Here is a 14,344-nt window from a genome sequence, read left to right on the forward strand (position 1 = left end):
TGTGTGTGTGAGCACACTGAGTCCTCGGGCTTCAAAAGCATTACCATATGTTCGCTTCGGTATGTGATGTTTGTTGTTTATGCTGTCCATCAAACTGTTTTCCTTTCATAGTTGTATCACCTTCAAACCAACAAATGCCTGGTCGCCCAGGGCCACCCAAGTCAGAAAGGAGGCCTGGTAGTGGTTCGGGAATGTGACTACAATGATCAAAACCAGGTATGATATTTCTAATTATATTGAATAGTGATTCACATCTTGCAAATTGCTAATATGTTTGCCTGCTGGCAAAGTGCCCTAGTATAACATCTCATCAGCAAGCAGGCTGATTTCAGAGTATCGTTCAAACAGCAAGGCTGGCTAAGGGAAACTGTGGCGCTTACTGCTCTGTACCTACTCATGCTGAGCGTTGGATATTATAATCTCCTATTCTTATGGCATGAATCTCAGTATGTGGCTGAAGACTATCCTTAAGTGGCTCCTGATGCATTCATAATCCACTGATTCACACTTCAGAATTTGTAGAAGCTCTTTCAGTCAGTTCCTCATACCAGGATTTAAGGCAGCCTTTTCCTGACCTGCTGTTCTTTGTGTAATGTACAACTAGTCCTCTGCTGCTGGAGTGGCTATAGTTTGGGGTGAATTAATGATTTGTTGTTATCTTTAAATAGAAGGAATTATAAGGAATTTAGAAAATTCTTTGACTACAGGTGAGGATTAATTGGGGATGGATGTGAAAATCTACTGAGAGTTTTTATATTACTACATGAAGCCTTTGCTATTCCACTTCAATTCTTCCAGGCAACAGAAATTCAGGACTTGGATAAACAGTCTCCAGGGTAGAGAGGTCTTCACCCTAATGCCATAAAGACTTTTACCTAGCTAAGAACTACATTGAGAACATTATGATTTAGGAGCCCATGGGACCCAAGTCTAAAAATTAGTATCTAAAGAGAAAAGTAATCAAAGACATAAAATAAATGGAACACAGGATGTAATGCAGCGTAGCTTTACTGAAGGTGGGTTGTGCTAGACTAACTTAGTACTTTACGAAATGGGCAGTAGTTTTCAGGATATGGAAACTGCAGAAGTAGATGCAGGATAATTGGTAATAGTCCCAAACAAAAAGTTGTATGCTCTGTCAACTAATGGGACTTTTTGCCTCCTACCTGTGGTCTCACCAGTTGAATGTGACACAGGGAGGCAGTGTGACAGGTGTTAGCCGGTGTCTGGATAAGTGTGGTTGGCTGTAGACACGTGGTCTCCAGCTGCCACTTAGCCAGGACCAAACAATACATCCCTGCACTTTGTCTGTGGAGTACCGAGTAATCATCTCTGTTACCAAATTCTAGGTCCCTGTTTTAAAGGTGGATGAATTTAAGCTGGAATGGGATTCAAGGTTTTCCTGTGTGATCTCTTCCATTATCTGCAAGTCAGCAAGTCTTACTGCCTGTGTGAATGTAAGGGTACCTGATTGGCACCATTGATTGTACATTTACAGTGCCAGAGGTGTTACCCTGCTTTCCAAGCCATTCAGTCTGTGAGTGAGAAAACAGCAATGACTTAGAATTATAGAATCGTTTAGGTTGGAAAAGACCCTTAAGATCATCCAGTCCAATCATTAACCTAACACTACCATGTCCACCACTAAACCAATTAAGGGTAGAGTAATAATTTTGTGTTTCCTGGCTTGGTGGGTGGATTATTTTTTAATGAAAGTAAAAACTAGGAATCATTAAGGTTGGAAAGGATCTCCAAGATCATCAGTCCAACCATCAACCCAACACCACCATGCCCATTAAACCATGTCCCAAAGTGCCATGTCTGCCCGTTTTTTGAACACAAAACTTCCAGTGGATGATGTCCACAGTAAGAACAGATGGGTCCTCACAGTTACTGTTTCCCTTCTTCCTGCAGTATTTCTGATAGTGAGCTGCCACGTGGCTGGAGGAGGAAGTCTGGTTTTTTTTCCTTATCAAAACCTTTTTCTGAATTTTTTTTTCTTTTTTTTCCCCCCTCCTGGAGACAGCAACTTCACTTAGCCTTTTGGTGTTGAGAAAGACGAATTAATGCTCAGATCATTGATCTTTGGCTTTTTTTCTCATGAATCTAGTTTACTAGTGGTAAAGTAAGCAATTAGTTCTCATTAAAAACAAACAAACAAACAAAAAAAACCCCACCAAAAACACCTGGCTGTGCTATCTTCTTTCACAGTGATTTTGTTCTTCAACCAAGTATGTTAACCAACACTATGGTTTTCTGCCATTAGACTTATTTTGTTCTCCTAATAAATCCCAAGAGTGCATTCAGCCAGCTTGCTTTCATAACCCTTTGAATAATCTTGCTATAGAGATGTGAGAACAATGTAGAGAAAGATGACACTTAATTAACAGCTTCTGCTTATAAAAATAGCAAGAAACTTTCTGAGTATTGAAAGCTTTTAACTGTCATTTATGGTAACGCTCAACCCATTGGCATTTTCAGCTGATTTTTGCTCTAGAAGCATCTGGTTTATGCCTTTGGCCTAATAAGAAAGCCTGTGCTGGGTGTGGTGAAAGGCAGGTACCCAGCTACCCTGTCCACTGGATGCCCACTGGCAGCAAGTTAAGTGTGTGTTGCTTAATACATGCAGTACAGACAGTTATTCTGGAAGATATCAATCTACACTTTGTGAGCAGTATTTTTTTTTGTCTGTTTAGTGTTTTTTTTCTGAGCCAAAGATGGTATTTTTGTAGCATTTTTGCTTTTTCATGAGTGTCTAATTGTATTTTGACGTCATGTAAGCTTTTGGCATCCTGTGGCAGTGAGTACCACAGCTTAGCTGTGCTTTCTGTGGAAATAATTTGATGCCACTTGGTGCTGATTTCATTTGATGCCAGCTATTTTTTTTCCCTGAGGAGTTATCACTGTTTATCTTTTTCCAGGCTGCTTTTGCTTTGTGAATAGATAACACCCTCCCTTGAAAAATACACACTACTGTTCAGTCGAAGGAGCAAGGTGCAGTCTACCTGGGAAAACATGCAAAGGGCTGGGAAGACAAAACTGGGCTGCCTTAAGACTTATTGATTGCAGTTCTTTTGGTTGGAAAATTATCTTCTGTATAGTCTTTTGACTGGAAAATAGTATTCTGTGTAATATAGATGATTCGTGCAAGAGCTGACCTTGAAAAGTGAGTGTGTGGAGAAACCAGACTCACTGAAGTCATGAGATTGGCCTTACAAGCAAGTCTGTTTTGCCTTTAGTTTATGCTTTGCTTTCTTCAGCCTTCATGGCTGCTAAGAAATTTCAAATTCTCATTTAACTCCTTGATTTAAAAAAAAAAAAGAGATGTTATATAACTTGCAGTTGTATCACCATTATGGGTAGTACTTTTAATTGATGTTGACTTAAATGATCATCATTAAGTAAAGTTAAAAATTACTCAAGCACATCAAACTACCCTGTTTTCTAGGACTTGACATGAAAGTGACATTCAGTTCATCTCTTTGCTATAGAAAGAAAATAAGGAAAGTGGTTCTCACAAAGGTGATGCATCTAGAAAATATTTTAAAAATTTGTGTCTTTCTCTAAGTTACAATGAAAATAGGATGTTTCATTAACTGTAACAGAAATACTCAGTCTGGGATAATACTGGGGATCGAACACAAATTTAGGAATAAGTGACAAAAATTTTGTAGTTAGAAATAGCTCAAGTAGAAGAGGTAACAGGATCTTATAGAATGAAGGTCAGTGTGGAGAGGTGTGAAGTAACAGAAGCAGCAGAAAAATTGATTGTGAATTTTGCAAATGGAAGACTAACATGGAATGAGAAATCTTGTAGCTGAAGAGTGAGTCATGTGAAGGAACTGCCAAGATTGCCAAAGAAAACATTTTCCCGAAATTCAGTACTATGTCTGACCTCTTTCTGGAAAAAAACCTGAGAATGCACAAGGTAGTGCATGCCACAAAAACTTCGGTGTTGACGGAGGATAGAAAATATTTAAGCATGTTGAAAGATCATCTTAAAAGACTGGAGATGTCTGCAAAGTGGAAGTAAGAAACTGTGGTGTCGATCTGACCCAAAACCATCATGCCAAGGTTAATCAGGTGGTGATTAGGAGACAAGGATGCTGAAGCAGGCTCTGGGCTAGATACTGCCCTAGAGGAGAAGTAGTTACTGACAAACTTGGAAAAGAAGCATCAAAGAACACTAAAAAGGAAGGTTTTTGAGTGAAGCACAATGGCCAACATAGGACTAACTAGAGGGAGTGTTTGTCATCTAACAGCTAAAAGAAGATTGGGTTTGTCATGTGGCTAATGTGTACTTGCCTTCTTCCAGACCTAAATGCTTAAAACCAAGTTCCTTTTCCAAAAAATCTCTTCTTTAAAGTCCACTGAATTATGTGGATTTTTTTTCCTACTGTTTGTTTTCAGATATGCTAAATTGACTCTTAAGCTTTACTTCCTGTGTTGTTATAACCTCTCCTCTGTGTGTTTGCTTCATTTCAATAATTTAACCTTTCTCTTACTTAGCAATATAATAAGCTTTAAAAATGTGACTGCTGCCATTCCAGCTGGGGATGGTGCTAAGGTGTCTAAGCATGTGCATCTGTGCTCTGCGCCTTTAAAAGATAACCCTTTTTAAAGGGTTTTAAAAGCCCTCTTGGAATTTCAGAAAAAGCTCTGTTAACAGGCTTTGTAGCACTTTATAAATGTAAGAATACATACTTTACAAACTGTTCAAGAGTCAGAGTCTAGAAGGATGTGCTCACACGTGCAGTTCTTGTGTAAGATCTTTCTCCCTAAACCTCTAGGTCATGGCTGTTAGTTTGCTTTTCTGATACAACACATGTCTAGAGTGAGTGTGAAGATGTGCAAGTTAAGTCTGCTGCTTTTCCATAAACTATTGAAGGAACACAGTTCTTCGGTCCCTCTAACAATTGTCATGAAACATCAGCAACACACTGAACTGTGAAACAGAAAGCATGTACCTGCTTTGGAACAACCTTCAGGAAGCCATTGGGTTTTCAGGGTAGCAGTAGCTTAAAATAATGATTATAGGCCACCAAACTTTGCTGTTTCTGATGATTTTCACAACCATGTGATGTCATTGTTATCCATAATAACAGGAGGTGAAGTACATGCAAATAGCTGTGATGATGCAAATTGCTAGGCACATCTCTTCCTCAGTGCTGAGGCAGCTTTTTTTGTGCTCTTAGGCTGAATTTTTGTCTTTTAAAGACTTGGACAGAATAATACAGTAGTGCCAATCTAAGCAACAGATTGTAACTGATGAAAGTACTGGAATGCTTCTCCTGTCGGCATGGTTCACGGCAGGGATTTTCTTTCACACAAAGGGCTGTTTCTGTAGTAGCTCTGTATTTACTGAAAATTTTCAATGCATTCCTCTAGTGCTAATGCAATGTGCAGGCCAAATAAAAGCTTATATCCACAAAGCTTTGCCAGTTGGCCAGCCATGCCTTTTGCTACACTCCACTGCACTCTGAAAGCCAAAGGGTAGGCTGATGCTTCCTGGTTTATTTGGTATCATTTTGAAATATTTATTCCCTAGGAACAGTGAGCTTCCCTTTTCTACCTACTACAGATTCTTTGATTTCCGCCCCCTGCCCCAGGTCAGGCGATAGGTTTTGTTTTAATACAGTTGTCTGGATTGACAGTGGACTCTTCTATAGGTAACTCCATTTTTCAAAAGGAAATGATAGTATGGGCCATCTTCCTAGATGATGAGGCACCACTTGAGCCCTTTCCTCACTTGAATTTCCTCTGAAGTACTTCAGCTAGCTGTTATCTATTTACATTAATTAATCTCACTGTAGGAATAATTTCATCTTTTTTTGGGGGGGGGGGGGGGGGCGGGATCAGTAACACAGCCCTGTATCTCTTTATTATGGTAAAAAATAATCCCAGAGGGTGATCACTGGGATATAGAGGTTTATGGAGGGGGTGAAGAGCATGCCTCCTTTACCAACAGTGGCAACCTGAAACGAGTTAGGAAATCCAGATATTAGTAAAAGGAGAGAGCAAAAAAAGCTCCACTATCCAGTCTTCAGCAATGTCACACTGCTGTCCTTGCAAGGAGTTAAACTGTAGTCATCACTGCAGCTGTTCATTAAGCTGCATATGAGGAGAAGCTCTGTTTCTACCCACCTGCCTATATGTAAATGAGATTAATGAAGTCATTTTGCCAATCAGTCCAGCAGAAGCTGGGTGATTTGTTGGTGTTATATGGGGGTGAAGCAAAATCCTGGAAGCCCTAGGAAGCCTCAGTCTTAAATCTGTAAATAGTCAGAACTACTTTTTGAGGGGACTAAATTAAAAATCCAGTTCTTCCTAAGCTGCACCTGCATAAAAAAGGTTTATACTAATAGAGTTTGTACTTTGGACCTCCTCCCATTTATTTTGTCCATGAGACCTACTCTAGCCCATGCTATACATGTGTCTGTGGGTGACCAGGAGGATACACACGCTGGCTTTGCTCTAGCAGTGAGAACGCTTACCCCAGATCTGTGAGTCCCATTCCACTATGGGAAAGGTGAATCAGCTACTGCAGTCTGGGTCACTAAGCATGAGCAGGACCTCTGTGCCCCTGTAGCCAAAGGTGAAGGCATCAACTGGTGGGTGGGAGACTTGGGCAGGCATCTAATCACTGCCCAACCTGAAATGCTTTGCCTTAGGGAAGATCTCTAGGTGCTCCAGGGACATCTAGGACCTCGGAAGGGTTGGTCGGCAGCTGAACGGGCCACTGCACTCCAAGACTGAAGGGGTCCTTGCACCTTTCCTCTTACCCTGTTGCCTGTGTTGAGAGGAAAAGGAGCTGCTAGAAAAAGGCCGATCCTACAGCATTCACCACATTAAATCATTTATTTCACCCAAAACTTGATCACTTTCATTATGGAGAGGGGTTTTTCCGTAACATCTGCCATTTAGAAAACTGAAACAATTCATTATCTTCTAATTGCATCCTGGTGTTTTTCTTTGACTCCAGTGAAAATGGTCAGTGATTTTTTTTTTTTTTTTTTTTTTTTTGGTTAGACCTGTGGAGCAGGTCAGCTATTAGCACGTGTCTCTGGGGGACAGCAATGAAAGGTGCTGTTTTCCTCTGTGGTGGGAGCTGGGCACAATTCTACTTTTAGAAACTGAAATCTGACAGTGAATGTTCTTCTAGGTGTTAGGAAGTAGGTGCAGGATGAAAATATCCTGCACCTGGTCTGTTACTTTTTTTTTAAATAAAATAAATTTTAAATATGTCATTTTTTTGCAGAAAATATGTAGGAGGATAACAGAAGACATCGCTCAGAATTAAAGTATAAATCCTAGGCAGGCACCTTATTGATTATACACTTTTGATATTGTGCTTGAGCCTGAACCCAAGCAAGTCATGGACAAAAAGAAAATGAGAGCAGTTTATTCTCCTTGCAGATCAGATATTAGTGGTGCTGGCTGCCAGGAGATGTTTCCTTCCTATACTGGGCTGTTGCTCCTGACAGCCTGTAACAGCAAGAGCTAAACATTGTCTTTCGAGTCTTCAGCAGCAAAGTAGTTAATAAATTTTGGAGTATGCAAAGGCTTGCAGTTATATTACAAAGAAACTCATGGGGTGGCTTTTCTCTCCTCGTGCTTGAATCTGTTAATAATCTGCAAGTTCATACTGATACTCTAGTCTGAGTTTGGAACCGTAGTGTGTCTCAAATTTGGGTCTTTTTTCCCCTTTTCTCTTACACTCTTTACACTAAACATGTAATTAGTTTGAAATTAATTTTGGCTGTCTTGTGTAAGCCTTTCTGGAGAAGTATCATACTGGATTTAACCTCCGTTGTGTGTTCTTTGCCATTATTCAGCTTTTGGTTAAAGGTCTGCTCCCTGTGTCGCTGCAGTCTTCTCTCAATTCTTACCGGTTTCATCTGTTGTTTGGATTTGGCTCCATCATTATTCTTCTTTTAATAGCTCTTCTGGCAAGTGCTGCTATTTCTCCATTCTCTCCTCCTCTTTAATCTTGCCATGCTTGCTTTCTCATGATGGGGTTTAAACAGAAATAGTAGTATGTTAGAAGGCCCAGAACACCTGAGGTTAGGGCAAATTTTAATGTAATACCTGCAGTTCCTCAAAGGAGTCCTTCACTGTATTATAATAGTCACTGTGATAATGAATGAGCTGTATGCTTTTCAATTGTGCTGTCCAACTGAGGCAGTGTCCTGAGTCACAGCTCCCTCCAGAAGGCTGGTTTTAGTTTCATCTGACAAAAAAAAAAAACAAAAAAAACCCAACCCTAAAACCCACAAAAAACTCTCACCAGAATTTGTTTTATTTGCCTGACTTTTCTGCCTGGAATTTGATATTCTATACTCTGAGTGTGAAACTCCTGCAGACTTAGTGGAAAAATAAAAGTCACACAGTGGGCATGGTTACTGCAGCACTGAGCTGTGTGACAACAAAACAGGGCTGGAAGAAGAGCGCACCAGAAGAACTTAGCATGCCTGTAGGTACAGGTGCTGCTGCTACGGCTATGAGGGGCTCAATTCCCCCTCATTCACCGAGGCAGAAGGCAGGGGGAAGGAAGTTGATGGGGGCAAGTGAAGTGGATGAGCAGGGATGCTCCTTGCGCGCACCAGCCTGGGCTCGGGTCTGGGAGCGGCAGCAGACGGAGAGACCTGGCCAGCTCTGCTGTCGCCCGCTCAGCACCCAGGGAGGTCGGGAGGTGCTGTGCAGGTGCCATGTGAATGCAGGGGCCCCGCTGTGTGTTCGGAATAGCAGTTGTTTGGTGTTTAGCCAGATGGTCTCAGTGTCTTCCCTGCACTGCAGTGTTACAGTTCTCACACACTTTCTTCTCCTTTTCCCTACCCCTTTCTAACCTAGGGTATTTTGAGGTGCACACACCAAAGTTCATCCATTTCTTTGCTTTCTGGCCCAGGGATCAGAGTCTCCCGTTGTTTGTGAGAGCTCCAGGTCCTCTGCCTAACTGATATGGCCCAGGACTTTGCAGGCCTGAAGGCACTGAGGGAGGGAGGGGGGCCCAGCAGCTCCTGCAGTTAGACCAGACTGGTGGGCCAGCTTCCCTGAACCTTCAGCTGTGTCAGGTGTGCCTTGCTCCAAAGCCAGGTTTAGGCAGCCCAGTGAGAGCTAGCAGGGTATGGGCATGAACTGCAGCAACTGAAGGTGCCTGATGGTATTTTATACCAACAATAAAAATACCTGTTTGTGCCCAAGTAGCACGTGGGAGAGGACAAGCTGACAGGTTGAGTGTGGCCTTGCTTCTTGTTAGAGGTGACGATGGTTTTCAGTCTGGCAACAGAAACTCCTGGAACATCATGTAAATTCAGGAACCCAAATGCAGGTGAAGCTGGAAATGTGAACCAGCACATGCTTGCTTTATGCATGTGGGCCCCAGAGAGGAGCTGGATTCAGTTCCCAGCACTATGTGAGCTGCTGGGATATTGTGTAGGTTCTTGAGGTCCAGATCAAGATGTTTTCATGTTGGTTCGGCCAAAACAAAGTGGGTGTGATGTGGGAGGGCTGGTCTCCCTCTAAGCACGGCACAGCTAGCAAAAGCAGTTTGGCTGGGGAGCAGAGAAGGACGTAAACCTGTTGGTTATGGAGCGTGTAGTTTCAGAATGGGAATGCTGAAGCAGTGATTTCTCTTGCTCCTTGGAGAGCAGCATGGAAAGTTGTAATAGCAGCTGGATGTCAGCAATCATCTTCTGAGTGAAGATCTCTGAGCACCAGGCCACCAGCTGCAAGGAGCAGGACCCTGGGACCAGTGCAGGGACTAACGTAGGCTACCTGGCACTGGAACTTGCACAGCTGATTTCGGTTTCTCATCATTCAGCATCTACAAGCTGACCCCAGAGGACAATATTAAGTAAATTCCTACATGTTTATGGACAAATGCAGCAGTTTCCAAGAAGATTGGAGATACCTTTTGGCCTTGCATGCCTGCCAAGCTGCTTCCGCACAGCTCTTGGGCCACTTGCTGTCACCCAGCATCCTCCTCTAGCCCCCGTGCTGGCTCCCTGCGTGGCATTGAGGCAATCTGCCAGCCCTCCTTCATGACCAAAGGATTGTCTTTGGATAAGGAGTTTTACTGCCTGGCTTAATGGCTGACTGACTTGGCTCAGAGAGTGGCTGGTCACCTGCTCGGAGATCCACCGCTTGCCTGTTGCATTATCTTGCCTAGCTGCCTGGACAGGAGGAACATATGGGGGCTGCTTAATTTTAAAAATGCTAGTACAGAGCAGGATCGCAAGCAGTCCTTTTAGTTCCTCTGCGTGGGCTGACACTGTGTGATGTTGGGAAGGCAATAAAGCACTGCAGTTGCATTTCAGTTGCTGGAAAAAAGGCAGCAAAGAGGCAGCAAGCGTTGCGAGGCGCATCTCTGACACCCAAATGCTGAAGTGCCTCCTCTGTAGCTGAACAAACAATGCAAGGCACCGGCCCTGAAACACTGGGATAAATGTCTTTCTATTTTCTCTTTCAGGTCTGGATTTACAATGAAGATCACGAGCTGATTTTAAATAATCTCCTTTGCTTGGATGTTTCGGAAACTCGCTCGTCCGATCCACCTCGTCTTATGAAATGCCATGGGTCTGGCGGCTCGCAGCAGTGGACGTTTGGGGTAAGTGGAGTGGCTGGCATATAGCACGTTGTTTGTAATTAATGTCTCAATAAATGATGTGATAATAGCACTAACAGGATATCAGGGTTGAGTTAATTGTGACCAAACCTCAGATGTACGAAGCCAACTGCGCTGTACTAGGCCCAGCCCACAGTCCAAGCAACAGGTACAAAAGTTACACAGCTTTGGTGGCTGCAGTTCAGCCTGAACACGACTTTCCTTGAGCTCTGGGACACGCAGGCATTTTCTTTTGCAACATAGGAAGGTTTCTGCAGCCCCATTTAGCCTTTTTTCTGCTCGTCACAGCCACCTGCAGCACTGTGGCTCACAGGGACGTGCCAGAGAGAACAAAATCCACCCCACAGCTCTTTGTTGTGTTGTGTTTGCAGGACTGGGAGACAGGAGCCGTCCATGTGGTGATTTCTGCTTAGTGCTTGAGAAGCGTAGGGCAGAGCTGAGGATTGAAAGAGGAGGGTTTTTGCAGTTGCTTCTGTCCTATAATAAGCATCTTGTTAGTTTAATGGCTTGGAGGCTTGAGTGGCTGTTTTCACAAAACTGAGCCAGTGCTGCATACATGTGAAATTTGGCTCCTGGATATTAACTCAGAGGCTGCCCCCTTGCATGCCCTGCGCATAGCAGTGAGTCTGTAGTACGAATGTCGCTGAAGGAGGAGGGCACGACCAGAACTGCCTCTTGTCCTTCAGCAACAGCTCTGCATAAACTGTCTTGGGTTCGTACAATGCTGCTTCTCGGCAGCACAAGTTCCTAAGTGCAGTCAAATAAGGAAGGCTGTTGCAGTCCCGGATGGTTTGGAGGTACAGGGGCAGATATCGCGTGAGCCCAGGGCTGTGCGTGTCTGACACTCGCACCAGCAGCACCACAGCTGCAAATGGTAGTGGGAGTAGTGAGCTGAAAAATTCTGCTGCTGGTAAGAGATTATTCAGGGCTCTTCAGCTTGAGTTAGCAGACAAAGATTTTACAAGACTGAGAGGACAGACAAGAGAATGGCCATTGAAATTCAATGCACTTAACTGCCAGGTGATACCTGGGATGGGGAGAAGGAATCTGGGCTTCACGTGTGGAACGTGGGCTTTGAGCGGGCCATTGCCACTGAGGCTGCGGGAGGTGGATCTGTGACGGTGTCACACTGGTGCTCATTAATGATCGACAACAAAAGAAAGCAAATCAAATATTAGGATTGATTAGGAAAGGGGAACCAAAACCCAAGAGAAGAAGGATCTGTTTCCTTCTCGCAGCTGACTAGGGTCTGGCCTTGCCCTGGTTGTTGGGACCACCACGCACAAGAGACCCATCACCCTGCACGTGGGCGCTGAGGGCAGCGGCGTTGCCAAGGCTTGGCCGGGTGCAGAGCGGGGACCTGGCTGTGCTGCGCCGTGGCCTTGCGGGCTCCCTCTTCGCTGAGCGCAGGGGAATGGGTTTGGTCATCCGCCCAGCTCATTGAGAGGCTATGGTATGAACAAAATAAGAACTGGGTCCTTGTAAGGGCGTGAGAGCCTTCGTTTCAAGGCCGGAACATGGTTATGGGCTGTGCTGTACTCTGGCTTTTACATGCGGCTGCTGTGGGTCTGGTGTGGCAGGGAGGCTGCTGGCAGGCTCGTCTGTCAGGAAGGAGCATCCCCTCCCGCTAAGCATCGGTTTCGGCGTCAGTTTGATGGTGGAATAGAACAGAAGTTTTAATAAATGAATCCTCTCTGTCTTTCTCGCTCCTCTAGAAGAACAACCGCCTCTACCAGGTCTCCGTGGGGCAGTGCATGAAGGTGGTAGATCCGCTTAGCCACAAAGGGTACGTGACCATGGCCATCTGCGATGGGTCCCTTCCTCAGCAGTGGCATTTCGAGAGCTGAGACAGCGAGGATGTGGCTGAGAAGCGTTAAGCCAAGACCCGATCCCCTTCAGCTGTGACTTTAAGTCATTCTGGAGGGCTTTGCGAGGAGCTCTTAGCTGCTACACCTGGCACAACCACGCAAGGACCCTTCAGAAATACCCTGCTACGAAGAGCTGCGTGTGTGAGAAGGCCCAGGTGCTCGCCGGTCCCTGCTCAGGTGCAGCAGTAATAGCAGCAGCCCTACTGCAGAACAACACGTAGAAGTGCAATTTATCAGCGGTTCCTCGGATTATCCTGGATTATTGAACTGTTTTTGAGTAAGAGAAATTATTAGAGCAGTGTAAATTGTGAGATTTTAGCTTTGTGGATCTTTTACATGACAGTGACGGAAAGGAATCCTCTTCAAGTATTTCATGTGCAGTATTTCATTAATTTACAGTTTTAGTATGGTTTTACTGGCCAAATTATTTTACTTTTTCTGGAAAATATTTTTATTCCCTTTTTTCTTCTGAAAATTGTCATTTGTAATATTTAAATTTAGCTCTCTGAATTTACAATTTTAGAACATTTCATGTAGTTTAAATTCTTAGCTGTCATTCGTTGCCTCATATTTAAAACAAAGTAACTATTACAAAGTCTATTTTGATGACTCATGACAGTAGCTGCATTTAAAATAAAGTATCATTTTTTTATTAATCTGTATGGCCTTACTCTTTGTAGCTGTTGGACCAGAAAGCTCCAACTAAGAGACTGATGCAAACTGATGTTCACAGAATTGGGGTCTTCCCTTGTTTTCACTCCTTCTCTTCACAGCCGGCTCTTTCTCCCTCTCTCACGTCTTGGCAGGTTCGACAGATAATTTCACTCTCTGTTTTTTTCCTCCATTTCTCTGTTTCCTTTCCCAAGTTCTTTTATTTCACTCCTTACCTTTCTTTGACTTCCCGCCTCAGCCCTGGATGCTTCTTCAGTGTGTGGAAGCTGCTGCAGAAGAGAAAAGCTGTTCTTACCCAGCGTATTTCTTCTTAGCCACGTTGGCCTTGTTTATCACGCCGCAGCGACCTGCCTTTCCCGGGAAGCGTGCAGCGCAGACGTCGGCAGCGCCAGGACAGCCTTGCCCCTTCACTTGGGCAGCAGAGAAACATTTTCCACCTGCACAGATACTCCGGCATCCAGTTATTGACACTTGGGCAGCGTGAGGCAAATAATGATCATGTTGGAGTAATTACAGACCCACATCTTCCCGCAGAGAGGAGAGATTCGCTTGTGACAGCTTGCATTTGGTCCTTCAGCCGTCTGCCCGGGCAGCCGCCCTGCGGGGAGAAGCGCAGGAGGAAGAGGATGAGCAGGTAAGAGAGGTCTCTGGCCACTGCCCGGCTTCTTGCCTCGGTCAGCAGTGGTGGGAGCAGCAAGTCACAGGCAGCGAGGAACCAGGTAAGCAGGGTTTAATTGTGAGCCAGAGCAATAGGCTGCAGTTCTTCCAGGTAAAGCCTTACAACGGGAACAATGAAGTGGGACACCGGCCAAGGTCCTTCCTACCACTCAAAGGCTCTTAAAAGCAACCCCAGCGCCCGTCAGCAGCCGTGCTTCAGCTGGGCACCTGGCTGGGCAGGCGGCCCTTGCAGGGGCACCCGGCGCCTTGGGACGGGTTCCCAAATCGCCACTGCAGGGCAGCGTGGGGCTGCCTGGCCTGTGGGCTGGGACAGCCACACACCGCGTCAGCTCACCGCCGTGTCAGCTCAGCGCTGCGTCGTCAGCTGAACCCTGTCAGCCACAGCCAGGGCGGCGTAAAACCAGCCAGGGCGGCGTAAAACCAGCCAGGGCGGCGTGCCGACAGCCCCAGAGCGGGTTTGTGCTGCGGTCCTTACACAAATCCCTGCCCCCTCGGGGGGCAC

The 14,344-nt window shown here is 44.8% G+C and overlaps 1 protein-coding gene across 2 annotated transcripts in view; it reads left to right on the plus strand.

The window, feature by feature from the left end:
- GALNT11 (polypeptide N-acetylgalactosaminyltransferase 11) overlaps positions 1-13,734 on the plus strand; it is a 53,873-nt gene extending 40,139 nt beyond the window's left edge. Inside the window, exons 11-14 of one of the 2 annotated variants that reach the window (XR_012830826.1) lie at positions 112-216; positions 10,469-10,606; positions 12,340-12,769; positions 13,699-13,734. Coding sequence is in view for 1 of the 2 variants with exons in the window: in XM_009481737.2 (XP_009480012.1) it covers positions 112-216; positions 10,469-10,606; positions 12,340-12,471 (375 nt within the window). In the remaining variant the exon portion in view is untranslated. Of the gene's footprint in view, positions 1-111; positions 217-10,468; positions 10,607-12,339; positions 13,292-13,698 lie in introns of those variants that run through there. The other variant, XM_009481737.2, reaches the window with a different exon arrangement.
- The last annotated feature ends 610 nt before the right edge of the window (positions 13,735-14,344 follow it).

Source organism: Pelecanus crispus, chromosome 2 (assembly GCF_030463565.1).
Source record: "Pelecanus crispus isolate bPelCri1 chromosome 2, bPelCri1.pri, whole genome shotgun sequence".
NCBI lineage: Eukaryota > Metazoa > Chordata > Aves > Pelecaniformes > Pelecanidae > Pelecanus > Pelecanus crispus.